Source organism: Phocoena sinus, chromosome 11, assembly GCF_008692025.1.
Source record: "Phocoena sinus isolate mPhoSin1 chromosome 11, mPhoSin1.pri, whole genome shotgun sequence".
Taxonomy (NCBI): domain Eukaryota; kingdom Metazoa; phylum Chordata; class Mammalia; order Artiodactyla; family Phocoenidae; genus Phocoena; species Phocoena sinus.
Window position 1 is genome coordinate 44886119 of NC_045773.1, and position 14628 is coordinate 44900746.

At 40.4% G+C, this 14628-nt stretch overlaps 1 protein-coding gene across 7 annotated transcripts in view; it reads right to left on the bottom strand.

Annotated features, from left to right (window-relative positions):
- The window catches only part of ULK4 (unc-51 like kinase 4), a 530371-nt gene that overhangs the window by 340170 nt on the left and 175573 nt on the right, over window positions 1-14628 (bottom strand). For all 7 annotated transcript variants that reach the window (XR_004352053.1, XR_004352054.1, XR_004352055.1 and 4 more), the window contains 2 exons: window positions 3002-3053; window positions 2758-2902 (listed from right to left, as the gene is read on the bottom strand). Coding sequence is in view for 4 of the 7 variants with exons in the window: in XM_032647445.1 (XP_032503336.1) it covers window positions 2758-2902; window positions 3002-3053 (197 nt within the window). In the remaining 3 variants the exon portion in view is untranslated. The remainder of the gene's footprint in view (window positions 1-2757; window positions 2903-3001; window positions 3054-14628) is intronic.

The following is a 14628-nucleotide window of genomic DNA, read 5'->3' on the forward strand; positions in this document are numbered from 1 at the left end:
ATTTGCACATTGAAGCAGGTTTTATATAGCTCCCATAAACTCTAGAAACTTCATTATCCTTAAGCCATTATATGCACATACTCATTGAAGAACATGAATTTTCCATTATGAGCATTTCTAAACTCATTAATTACCAAGAGCTATCTTGAAAGACCAAATTCCTTGTCAAGGTTTCTAGTTTTCTAGTATCAAAATTAAATGAATTCATCATTTGTATTTCATTTTTTTACATTTTTTACATAATATTTATTGAGCCCTTACTATATATGCCAGGTGGGCACAGCCATCAGCATCTATTTAATGGCCACTTCTATGAAGTATGTAGTATTACTATCACTGTACCATTACAATCTTCATTTTAAAGTTTAATAGGAGGGATTACAATGTTCCCAATAATAACAGTAGTGGTGCTACATATTTGTCAAGAACGTACTATGGGGGATTTCCCTGGTGGTCTAGTGGTAAAGAATCTGCCTTACAATGCAGGGCATGTGGGTTCGATCCCTGGTCAGGGAACTAAGATCCCACGTGCTGCGGAGCAACTAAGCCCACGCAACACAACTATTGAGCTTGCGCTCCTCAACTAGAGAGCCCACGCGCCCTGGAGCCCGCATGCCACAACTAGAGAAGAGAAAAAAACAACCCGCACGCCACAACGACAGAGAAGCCCGCACACCACAACGAAAGATTCCCGCATGTCTCAACGACGATCTCGCATGCCGCAACTAAGACCCAACGCATCCAAAAATAAATAAACAGTAAAACAAAGAACGTACTATGTCCCACACACTGTACTAAGTGCTTTACAAGAAGTATCCCATTTAATCCTCATTTCTGAATCTTCTAAATTAGGTACTATTATCCTCATTTTATAGATGAGGAAACTGAGGCTTAAAGAATTAAATGCAGAGCCAAGACCTGCACTTCACATCAGAATCAGTACACAAGGTTTGAAAACATTCCACACCACATCCCAATAAATCCCATAACATTATCCAAAGTGCATTTCAAATTGCCTAATCAAAACCTGAGCTCATCTACATTACATTTGTTCTTGAGTTGCCATGTGGTTTACATTTGTGTTTTCCTCTTTAATTCCTCATCTCTGGAAAAGGTAAAGATGCCCATTAAAGGAAATACATATTATTTATGATAGCTCAAATGAATAAAATAGGAGCACTAAAATTATAGATTCAATAATTTTTATACTACAGACTGTCCCATAAGTGGGCAGACTTTAGAAACGATGAGATTTTATTTCAAATGTGCACCGGTGTTAACAAACTATTGTTAAACTGAGAAGTCTTGCTGGAGGTAATCCTGTCCCTCTTGGGGGACATCTCAGGTCCTGAAAAATGCTTCAGTACAAGTCGTCGGGTAGCAGATAAGATGGCACTGATAGCATTAATTAATCCCATGAAACAAGATTGGAATCTTATATCTACCCACATTAAGTACAAACCACACAATGCACACACGCATATATAACAAATGCAACCAAAAATATATTCATTGATAGTTTATCACTGAGAAAGCTCCACATGACAAAGTTTAATTGTTTTTCATATAGATAATCATTTCCTTACTTTGAGTATCAAAAGTATTCTTACTGTATGTATTACCAGGAGTCTCCCTGAAGCCAACTGCAGAAGCACGGGAGGCAAAAAGAACCAAGGGGCTAGCTTGTAAATCAAGCCATCACAGGTCAAGCTCCCGTCAGTCAAGACAGGCTCCCTCAGCTGGGAGAAGGGTTGTCACACGCTGGCTACACACTTCATAAAATATACCTTCCTAAGCCAACAAGGAGTGGTCGAGCTCTTCGGAATATAATTAGGTCTGGTTTCTATATTGTGCAAAAAAAAAAAAAAGGCTTTTTAATAAGAACAGATCTTGAGAAGTTTAACAAATACCGGGGAGCATCTGGTGGAGCTGCCATCCTTGAAAACTTGCTGAACTGACTCAGACTGCAGGCCAGGCCCTGAGGAAGCAGGATCAGGCACACGCTTTAATGCCTGACGCGCTTTCCAACATTTGTTTAATTTTATAAAAAATTTATTTAATAGTGATATGTGGCATGCACTTTTAAGCTTCAATTTTTTTAACTTCAACTTTTTTCTTTGATAAAATTTACAGTGTTGTCTGAATTATAAGGTGCCATTTTAGAGCTTAACATATTTGCATTGGGTGCTCTTAGCAGTCACTCTATTGTGTGTGTGCTATGTGAGCAATGGAGTAAAAGGAAAAAAATACTCCCCTTCTCTTCATTAATACTCATTAACTGTTCTGCCACCATCCCTCCCCCGCAAAAAATATTCTGTTTTTAACTCAACTTAATTTCCATTCCAAGAGTTTGGAGGGGAGGAAAGGAAGATTTCTTTCCATCTCTATTATTTCTGAGTAGGTCCAGGAAAAGTCCCAATTTTATGTTCAGGAGTCTTGTCATGTGGACCTTGAATAATAAACCTTATCCCTCTGGCCACAAACATTTTTAAACCTGCAAAACTCCAGTCATGTCCCCTGTAGAAAACAGATAAAGTTCTAAATGGATGTTTTTGAAGATGGACTGAGATTCTCCTGCATCCTATACAGCATAGTAGTTACTGCCTCTCTTTCTAGACCTCTTTTACAGCAAGCGCATAAGCCCCCGGACAAAAATATAAGGTCCCTGCGACCCCGAGCCCATCATTGGACCTCGTTTGCCAGAAGCATCCTGGGCACCCTACACTTCTCTACCTGAGTGCAGTGCATGGGACTTACTGGGGAAGTAAGACATCTCTAATGAGAGCCAGAAGACTGCTGTCAGAGTCGACATTCGCCTCCTTCTTGCCATCACCAACCTCCTGGTTCACGAGCAGAGATGTGGTTTCTGAGAGCAGCCGCAAGCTGAAGAGTCTCCACTCCACTTGAAAGAAAACAAAATGCCAAGAACGTGACCACATGGAGATAGAATGAAAACAGAATGTGTAACTGATGGAATTCTCACTGATGTGGTCACACTTACCATTCCCGCTTTGAACCAAGGAGACCAAGGGTGGGAGGATATAATCAACCACCTAAAAGGAAAGACGTAAAAGACTTGGTTCAAATCCCTACAAACAAAACACTGATATTGTTAGCGAACTCAAGTCCGTGTGCCTGACACACAGTGAGGCCAAACAATACTGAAACGTCGCAGTTTGGAGCGGACAAAGGTTTATAGCAGGGCCCTGCAAGGAGACGGGCGGCTCTTGCCTTAAAAACCCTGAACTTCCCGAAAGCTTTGAGCAAAGCCCTTTTACAGGAAAGGTGAGGGAGGGGCAGGGTTAGTTGTTGGAAGCTTCTTGGTGTCAGATCCTTTGCTCTTGAGGTCAGGTCATGATGCTGCTGTAAACGTCCACCAAACAAATGTTAGTCTCTGTTCTGACAAGAAGGGGCAAGATCCCAAGGTTCAACTTTCGCCCTCCAAGGTCCAGGCCCCGTTAAGAGGAGGGGTCCCTGCGCGGGCCGGTCACCCTGCCCAGGAGTGCTGGTCCAGCACCCAGCCCGGGTCCTCCCGCCAGTGCCTAGCCTGGCTGAGGAGGCAGATCTCAGCTGGCGGCACCCTCGGTGCCAGGTCCCCAGACCCCGCCCAGCCGTCATCCCTGAGGGAGCCAGGCGCCCAGGACCCAACCGGCCCTCAGGCTGCCCAAATCAGGGGCCGTGTCCCACGCACTGCGACCCACGGAGACCACCGCCACCGCCATTAGGTCGTGGAGGCAGGGATGGGGTAGAGGTTCGCCACTGCCTCGAGGCTGAGCCTGGACCATGAGCGGCCTGGTGAGGGCTCTGGAGCCCTGCGGGACACAGTCTGCAGCCTGCCCCCAAGGCCCCCAGCTCACCCGCCGGCCCAAGGCCAGAGGGCCTGGAGGGCCCCAAGGAGAAGGCCAGCCACAATCCGCCTCTCACCGCACTCTCTGCTACGCGCAGACCACTGTGAGGCTGACTGCTGGGGGAGCAGGACGTCTAACAGCCCCACTAAGGGTCACACACTGTCACTCGCACCCGCCCCACCCCTATTACAATATCAACCACTACCCATGCCTTTTCCACTGACAGAATCATTAGTCAAAGGACTGAAAAAAAAGCAACAGCTAAATTTACCCAGGATTTAAACTCTGCATGACATTTAATAAACCACCAAGCTCATTTAAATCTGAAAAAGTCCTCAGGTCAAAATGACATTATGGTCATCAAGACAGTAGTTTATCAAAACCTTCAGAGTTTATGAAAGGATCTTTAGTATATAATACAAACTCTGGTTGGCATGGGTTGACACTGAACCATCAAATAAAGATATGTAAGCTGGTGATAATTAGTCAAGTTTAAAGTAAACAACAATTAAAATGCTGGAGGAAAAGGAGATACATAATCCTCATGTTTCTGCAAATACATCAAAGCGCTATGACAAGTTAATCTTGGTGATTTTTAGAAATAGATTCCAAAGATCTAAACCCATTACACAAACCACCTCTATGATTTTCTAGTTATATCAGACAGAGCACAATCAAATATGGTTTGCAACCTACTCCAAAATAACAAATTTACCCCCCAAATGAAAATGGATGATGAAGAAAGGACAAATCATTTCCACAGTGTAATTCTGAAAACTACTATCTCATTTGGTGAACTCTTTTGGTGACAATAAACAAAATTCCTGTTGTTTATAGCTGAACTGATTCCTGATCCTAAGATGTGTATTTGCTCTCCTCACCACACTGACAAAAGGGCAGGAAAAGCGGTCCACGGCCCAACACCACCCTCTTGCTGTCCAAACCAATGAAAGGATACCCTACACAGGTAAGGATCTCCACACATGGGTAGTGGTCCGTCAGTGTTACCCTGTTCTAGCTCCACTCCACAAAATAAGTTTATACGTAACATTATATCTATATATTTGTACCACAACCCTAAGAACTAGGGATGTTTTGTTTACCCTCTTCCATTAAGTGACATCACATCACTCAAAGCATAGACATCAAGCTTCACTAAGGAATTTTTAGAACTCTAAACTCCCAGGTACACCAAAAGCAAAAACTACGCGAAGAAGAGAAATATATCCCACTATCAACCGCTATCAACACGCTCAACATCTATCTTGAAGGTTTAAGAGAGCATATTAAGAGAGGAGTGGGACTGAAATTATCTACATGTCCAACTCAATAAGTTCGAAAACCAACAATTAGGCATGGTCCAAAAAGCAAGGCTGTCAGAAGATGAAGAGACAAAAATCAGTAGTTTTCCAATATGCCTACAACAACCAAACAAATAACATAATTAGAAAAAGATACCATTTACAACAGTAATAAAATTCTAAGGTATCTATCTACGACATCATGACTTTCATAGAAATATACATACATATGTGTGTGTGTGTGTGTATATATATATATATATATATATATATATATATATATATATACAAAATATGTATGACAGCCATCGATGGACTTCTGAAAAACAGCTTGAAAGCTGTCACAACCATGCTCAAAACAAGAAAAAAGACAAACTGAAAATCAGTAACTCTTCTCAGACATACCAGAGGCTTCAAGTCACAGGGCAAACCAGCTGTCTCCCAGAAGTGAAGAGACAGGCAAAGACAGAGAATCATGGCTTAACAGGAGCAGAAACCACCAGTGGAGCCAGCAGCTGGAGCAAAAACATAAAGGGTAACTGAGTAATTGCCGGTGTCTGAGCAGAAGAGAGAAAACCTCCTTCAGGCCCTGCGTGCACCTGCACCTGACAACGGGGAGGGGGGTGAGGTGAGAAGCACTTGTGAAGTTCACAGCCCAGGCGCACATGCTCAGAAGAGGAATGAGACCAAATCAGAGGGGCTACGGAACCCTCCTCCCCCCACCTCACCACATCAATAGGGCTCCTGTGTAATAACAGGATTACAACAGAGAACTGCTTTATTATAAAGACACGGGCTTTATTTCAGAAGGAGCTATCAGGGAAACCCAAGACAACAGGAGAGACAAAATAAGGACATTATGGGGAATTTTAGCCTCTGAAACCTACAGCTACGGCAAACAGTAAACACAGCCTAGCTCTTAGCCAGATAAACATAAAACTTCACACTAACGGCTCAGTGATCTCAGTTCATTTTACCTGATACATCATGCTGGAGTGAAATATTTGAAGTGCTGAGAGGGAAAAAAACACCACCCTAGAATTCTGAGTGAAATTATCCCTCAAGAGTAAAAGGAAAAATAAAGACTTTCTCACACACACAGTAACTGAAGAAATGTTTTGCCAGCAGACTTGCCTTGCAAGAAATGTTAAGTTTTTCAGAAAGAAGGAAAATGACATAGGTCAGACACTCAGATCTATATGTTAGAGAAAAAATAAATGAAGGTAAAATATAGTAAATGATGAGAAGCCTCAGAGAGGTCAACTCTGTGCAAATTAATCTGTAATTCCAATAAAAATAAATATTCTAACGAGGTTTGCATGAACTCCTCATACTGATTCTATAATGTATTTGGAAAGGAGAGGGTCAGGAATAATGGAAAATTTTCCAAAAAGCATGAGGCATATTTGGTTCACCTTCTCAAGTTTCCAAGTTTACTGTGATGGAAATAAACATGATGGCACAAGCAAAGGGGTAGACAAAGAGATTCATGGAACAGAACAGAGAGCCTAGAAACAGATACATATGGGAACGCAGTAAGTAGCAGATAGAGTACTACCAACAGTGGAAAAACACATAGACTATTCACTGAAGGAATAGGTACAATTTAGTTGTCTATTTGGTAAAAAAAAAATCATAATGCTAAAAAAAAAATTACTGGAGGCTTAAAAGTTCTAACAGTTAAAACAAAAGCTCTTAAAGGAAAATATGAGAGAATGGCCTTTGTGTTATTAGAGTAGGAAAAGCCTTTTTAAATGATACCTAAAAAGTACAAACTAAAAGAAAATACTAACAGGGATTTCCCTGGTGGCACAGCGGTTGGGAATCTGCATGCCAATGCAGGGGACACGGGTTCAAGCCCTGGTCCAAAAAGATCCCACATGCCGCTGAGCAGCTAAGCCCGTGCGCCACAACTACTGAGCCTGCGCTCTAGAACCCACGAGCCGCAACTACTGAAGCCTGCTCGCCTAGAGCCTGTGCTCCTCAACAAGAGAAGCCACCGTGATGAGAAGCCCGCTTGCCGCAGTGAAGAGTAGCCCCCGCTCGCCACAACGAGAGAAAGCCCGCGTGCAGTAACGAAGACCCAATGCAGCCCAAAATAAATAATTTTTTTTAAATACTAATAAATTTGACATTAAAATGAAAAATACTCATAGATGAGCCCTCATAAACAAAATGAGAAGAAAAGCCATTGGCTAGGAGAAAGTTCTGCAATCCCTATACCTGACAATGGATGAATATGCAGAATACATGAACAGGGGACCCCCCGAAGGAGAATACCTAAATAGCCAGTAACCATATCAAAACTACTCAACTCCACTAATAATCAGAGAAATGAAAGGTAGAACAAAACAGATACCAACTTACACAAATCCAGTTAGAAAATCACATAATACCAAGACTGGGGGAAATGGGTACTCACATACCACAAAAAAAAAAAATCAGTATTTAACTTGGAAGAACAATTTCACAACACCAACCAAAGCTGAACACGAACACAGCATACAACTCAGCAATTCAGCTTCTACCTAACACATTTAAAAACACTCACTGCAGATCTGATTTCAGGAGTGAAAAGACAGTGAATAAATCATTACATTTATATTTCATTATTTAATGAAAACATCAACTTGCAAAATGATACAGGCAGCATGACACTATGTATCCTGAAACAATACCTATAATCTTAAAATACATACTAAATGTAAATGTCTGTATTAAAAATGTATTTCGTAAGTCTTAAAAGAAGAAATCTATTTAATTATAATATTATTTAATTTTTAAATTAACACAGTATTCCTCTGAATAACTCAAGGCAATTATAATAGCATCCCAAGATGATACAAATTTAATCCTTCCAACTGAGAATGATCCTTGAGAAGAAGTAACAGGAGGGTGGTAATGGAAAAATAAAATGCTTTTTATAATATGTAAATGAAGACTACAAGAAGGTTTAGAACATTATTTGACTATTCACCTTTAATTCGTATTTTTGGTGAGCGATGACAGTTGACTACTTTATCAAACGAAAGCTACCCATTAAGACATGAACTGAAAAATGAAATTACACGGAAAATATCTGCATGCTTAGCCAGTCAAACCAGGCAAAGGATATAAAAACTGAAGAACAATTTCATTAGTTTTATTTATACTCTATTCAATAACTACAGAGACTGAAATAATAAATGGTGTTCAGGAAAAGACTGTTGTTTTTACAATCCTCACAAGAAAAAGGAGACCACATCTCTTTTGGCAAAATGTTCACTTAAAGTTAAATATACAATGATTCCAGCCAAAAAGACAACATGAAAATAAAACATTTAAAATGTTAGTTACTTCGGAGACGAGAGCAAAGAAACATCTTTAGTTCCTGGAGTAGCGTTTAAGGCAGAAAATGTAAAGAAAATGTAGCAAAGGAAGTTAAATAAACCATTTCAATAAATTCCCATACAAATCAGAAGGGTATCTACTCTCAACAAAATGCAGGGGAGGGCTTCCCTGGTGGCACAGTGGTTGGGAGTCCGCCTGCCGATGCAGGGGACACGGGTTCGTGCCCCGGTCCAGGAAGACCCCACATGCCGCAGAGCGGCTGGGCCCATGGGCCATGGCCGCTGAGCCTGCGCATCCGGAGTCTGTGCTCCACGATGGGAGAGGCCACAGCGGTGAGAGGCTGGCGTACGGAAGAAAAAAAAAAAAAAAAAAAAATGCAAGGGAAAAAAGTCTGTATAACTGACACATCCCAACATTTACAAACATTAATTGTGTGTACACAATAATACATATACATACACACACAAACATAAAATAAATGATTTAGATGAGCTCACAGTATGTAGGTAAGGGGATTTTTATCACCACCACTCTCAGAACTTAATAGCTACTAAGGGCCAGAAGGGAAATGAGCCCATTTACAAATACGTATACACATATGTATAAAGCAACTAACATTATATAAATTGGGATGTGGAGACAAAAGCCAGCATTTCCTGGAAGAGGTTGGGATGTATTTTATTGTTGTTGCTGCCATTGCCTTTAAACTAAAGAGCTGCCAGAAGTTAGATTCAAAGGCCTAGAGATCCATGCGATGACTTAGGCTTTCTTTCTTCTTTTTCTGAGATATTTACAGTAATTTACTCTGAATTTAATTTGAAAACATTCACATGAGAATTAAAACAATCATCTAGACATACAATTTGCAAGATTCCAGTCAGAGATGAGAAAGGAACTCTAAATTGAGAGACTGTCTCAAGATGACAAATGAAGCAAAGTTCTAGCCTCAGCCTCCGGGCCCAAATCTCTGGAGCTCACAGGTACTCGCTCACAGAAGGGGACTGCTGCAAAATAAAAGAGCAGCTCCAAGGGTGCTCGAAGTGATCTGGGGGCACAGGGGAGAACAAACACAGGAAAAGGCTCTTGGAACCACAGTAATGATGGTTATTTGGGCCCAGGAGCAGGGCAAATTTTTTTAAAAAACTATTCTGACAACTATATTTCAGTACAAATGGTTTCCTATATAACCCTGTGCATTTTATTTAATTTGCTTTATGCATTTAAAAACACCATTGTTAGAAGGAGTCCGCAAACCTCGGCAGACTGCCCAAGGCTTCCAGCATACAAAACACAGGAACAAATGAGTCCAATGCCAAGAACACCCCTCGGCTGGGCTCAGTGGTTTCTTGAACCCTTCCAAGGGTGGGCCACCTGTACAATATTTCTAGCTAATCCACATCTCTTGCAAAAAGGACTAATTTCACCGAAGGAAAAAATCTTTCTAACAAAAGTATCATCAATATAAAGACACCTCACAAGTGTGAACTTCTGATCAGAGTTTTTCAAATGCTAACTAATCATCCCTGGAGGATGTATTCCTGAAAGTGTACTTCACATATAAACTGACCTCTCCTAGGACAGAGATTAAAACTAACTCACGCAAAGACTCACAGACACAGAAAACAAACGTAAGGTTACCAAAGGGGAAAGGGTGGGGAGGGATAAATTAGGAGTTTGGGATTAGCAGATACAAACTCCTATATATAAAACAGATAAACAACAAGGACCTACTATATACCACAGGGAACTATATTCAGTATCTTGTAATAAACTATAAAAGGATCTGAAAAAGTATATATGTGTATGTATGTATATATATATATACATATATATATATATCTGAATCAATTTGCCATACACTAGAAACTAACACAAAATTGTAAATCAATTCTACTTCAGTTAAAAAAAAAAACTAACTCATGCATATAATTTCACACCTCTTGTGAAAGGTTAAGTAGTTTCAAGTAAATTACACTAGGTTTCTCAAAATAATACTCGGAGAAACCATAAAATGACTTATGAAATCGTTTCACACTCCTCTCCCTTTGTATACATGATTTTTTTCTGCCTATAACACCCACTCCTCCCACAGGAGCCCATCAGGAGTTGATTCCTACGTGCCTTCAAAATTTAGCTCAAGAATTGCCTCCTCTAAAAAATCATCTCCAGACCCTGTTAGACTGAGTAGGGCTCGCGGCATGCCCCATGCATACCACCAACACAGTCCAATCATCTACGGCGGTCCAATCTTTGCTTTCCATATGGGTCCCTTCCTCTCAACCAGCACTGAACCGATTCAGAGCAGGGCCTGATTCTAGCACCCCAGTGTATTCTCAGTGCTTCATTTAAACAGGTGGTTTGCAAAAGGCACTTATTATGAATATATGAGTAAACAAAATACTTAAGTGTTTTCTGTGTCCATTTTTATATCACTGCTACACCTCTATTCATACTAATTTATCCTATTAATATGAATAGGATGTAAAAAAAAAAACTTTGAAACATAAAAGGTACTTGTCCTATAGAATGCTAATTTCTCAAAAAAAAAAAAAAACTCATTTGATTTTGTATCCTAGTTGTCAGCTGCCATCACCCCAAACTTCGAGATTTAAAAGGAAAACCCTTAGCCCTGCACGCACTAAGAAATCTAGTGTCCTCTCCAAGATTTATAGGAATGTGCAAGGGCTTATTTACTTTCCATGGTTCATTGCCAATGCTTGAGTTTTTACCTCACTGACTCTAGTATTTTATCTGCTTTTCACCTTCTCCTAATGTTTGCTTCCAAGAGTCTGAATATACAAATGAACAGTGGTCAGACTATTTATGACAAAAGGACTCCAGCCGCAACCTGTGCAGGAAACAGCATGGAAGCCACATTGTAACAGCTGCAGCCATAAACTCAGAATGGCTAGGACTTGATGGATAACTGCCAGCCTCACTCTTTTTTATACTGTGTCCCCTTTGACTCAAGACCAACCAGAGAAACCTAAATATGCTCTCCTATCCAAACCACATAGGATGCTCTGTTTCTCATCAGCTTGACTCCAGTCCCCCCATGGCAATCAGGGCACACCTTAAGCCCTCCCTCATTAGCATATATTAAATGACACGCCCACAGGTGCCATGACAGTTCCGAGGCCACCCATAAAAAGCCCAAAAGTGGGCGGTGGCCCAATTCCTGGAAATCCCTGCCCCTTCCCCAAAATAGCTGGAATAATCCTCCTACTTATTAGCCTATGAAATTACTGTGCCCATAAAAACTAACCACCCTGTATTTTGGGGCTGCTGTCGCCTTTTGAGACGGACTGCTTTCTGTCTGTGGAGTGTGTACCTCTCTCAATAAATCTACTTCTTACCTATCACTTCGCCTCTCACTGAGTTCCTTCTGCACTGAGACATAAAGAACCTGAGCTTCAGGTGTGCGGCTTCAATTAAAAGACAGTGGGTCTGAGCTCCAGTATGAGTTTTGGCTGTGTTTGAATCTCACCTGAGGTTGTACAGTTTCAACACCAATACAAAGAACGATTATCGATTAGTCATGTTACAGAATGTGTGATTCAAAAATATCACTTGGGGAGTGCGGTGTGACCCATGATGAACCTCAGTCTGCATTTTGAGAAGTCACATGAAAATGGTATGCTTTTTTTTTTTTTGCGTGTATCTTTTTTTTTTCATCTTTATTGGAGTATAATTGCTTTACAACGTTGTGTTAGTTTCTGCTGCATAACAAAGTGTATCAGCTATATGTATACATATATCCCCATTTCCCCTCCCTCTTGCATCTCCCTCCCACCTTCCCTACCCCACCACTCTAAGGTGGTCACAAAGCACCGAGCTGATCTCCCTGTGCTATTTTACATTTGGTAGGGTATATATGTCCATGCCACTCTCTCACTTCGTCCCAGCTTACTCTTCACCACCACCCCCCCGCACTGTTTCCTCAAGGAAAATGGTATGCTTTAATGACAACCCAATGCCAAACGGCAATAAAATAGATAACAATGAAGAAGAAAAAAGGACAAAAACCTAAAAACTCTCTTTACGAAATCACTTCCGAGTCACAGTGAGGAATCTAGGATGACAAAAATCTGATACAGCTTATGACAGAGAAACTCTTCTAACCCTTCCGATTGGCATGGTTTGCTCATTGGTACTAGGTCTCCTTGTTAAAAAGAAGAGACTGGAACATCTGAGACAATAGACTGAGAGCCCTTTTGCTGCTGTGGAGTTAGATGATTTGTTCATCAGTGCCTTCCCCTTCTAGAATCTTCCACAGAACTTATAAACAACATGTACACCATTTAAATAAATACCACTGTAACTCTATGCAATGTCCCTGCATTAATGACTTTTCTCTATCATAAAATTCCACCATTCATTACTTTTTTTAGTTGCAGAGGTAATACACCTATATGGAGCAATCCAAGGAATTTTAATATTTAATGTTAGTGGTATTGCTTTCTTAAACAAAGATATTCATGTGTGCTAAAGGTCATTTCAGGACATGTCATAAAAACAGAGTCGTTTTGAAGTCTTTTTGAAAATGCAGATTCCCAACTCTAGGGACATTTTTATTTCTGTGCTCCAAAACTGGGTCCCTCATTCAAAACACATGTGTCTGCATATGCTCATTAATTACTACTATTGGTCCTCAGCAACATGGCTCAGAAGAAATGAATGTCTGTGAGGTAGGGATGCTAAAGACAGCTCTGAGACCTTCAAGCGAAACAATCACAAATGCACTGAAACATGTAAATTACACTCACGCTAAACCATATTTCATTTGTTCTTAAGTAAAGCCACTGATGCCCAAGATGAAGATTTGTTTATAATTTTAAAAACTTCTTTTCCATTTTAAGAAAGGTTGAACATGAGATACTGAAGTTCAGCAGCTTTAAACTGTAAGTAACCATGTACCCACATTCAAATTTTCTTATTTCACGAAGAATAAAGCAACAATCTTATAACCTATGGAAAATATATTTCTAAACCTTAATCATTTATAACGAAAGTATGCTTTATACTCTTATTTTTGTAGAGGGTGTTTTTTCTAAATTAAAAAAAATTTTACTGATGGAAGTAAATAACTAGAAAGTGGAAGTTTACTATTCTAAGCACTCAACTAAAATTCCTATTCTACCTTTGAAAATTAATCAGCAGTTCCTTCATTTCAGTAGACCTTAAAAAAATCTGGTACATCTGACAGCACAACAATTAACATGTTCACACCAACTGCGAGTCTCCTTACCCCACACGAGGTACTGTCAGGTGTCCAGGAAAAACGTGCCTAGAACATGACCTCTACCACTGCTAATGGCAGAGCAGATGATTCAGAAGGCCCCTTTTGAGGAGAACAACTAACTATAAAAACTAGACACAACACTGTTTAAATCTTCTTTACAAGATTAAGTGCTTAGAAAGATGTTAAGGAATTCCCGAGGCCACATCAGGTAGGCAAAATTTCAGAAGTTTGACGATACACTACTGGCAAGACTGGGGAGAAACAGGCCCTCTGATCACTGCTGGTGGGAAAGCAAAATAGTAAACCCATGTGGAAGGGACTCGGGAAGTATCTAGCAAAACTACATACGCATCTACCCTTTGATCCCACAGTCCAGGAATTTGCACTGAAGAGACACCTCCAACAGAAGGAAACTGCACACGCACAAGGTTACTTGTTTGTGATTGAAAAGATTAGAAACTACCCAAATGTCCACACATCAGAGATGGGTTGAACAACCTACGATATACACAAACATGACGGAGTGCTACACTGCTCTTATGAAGAAAGAGATGGAATAATTTCCAGTATCCATACTAAATGAAAAAGCAAAGTGCAAAAGAGAAAATATAGTATGTTACTTCTTGTATAAGGAAGAAAGGGGAAATAAGAAAACGTTATCTCTACAAAAAGAAACACTGAAAGGACAAGCCAGACAACGAGACTGGTTACCTATAAGAGTAGGGAGGGTATGATGGAATGGTGATGAAGTGAGCAGGCTATATACCCGGGGGGGAGAGGGGAAGGGAGTGATGCTGCTCTGAATATGTCTGTTTTTACAGTTTTTACTTTTGGAAGCATGCTAACCTTCTACATATTCAAAAAATAAAATCAATGCGCTTCCCTGGTGGCGCAGTGGTTGAGAGTC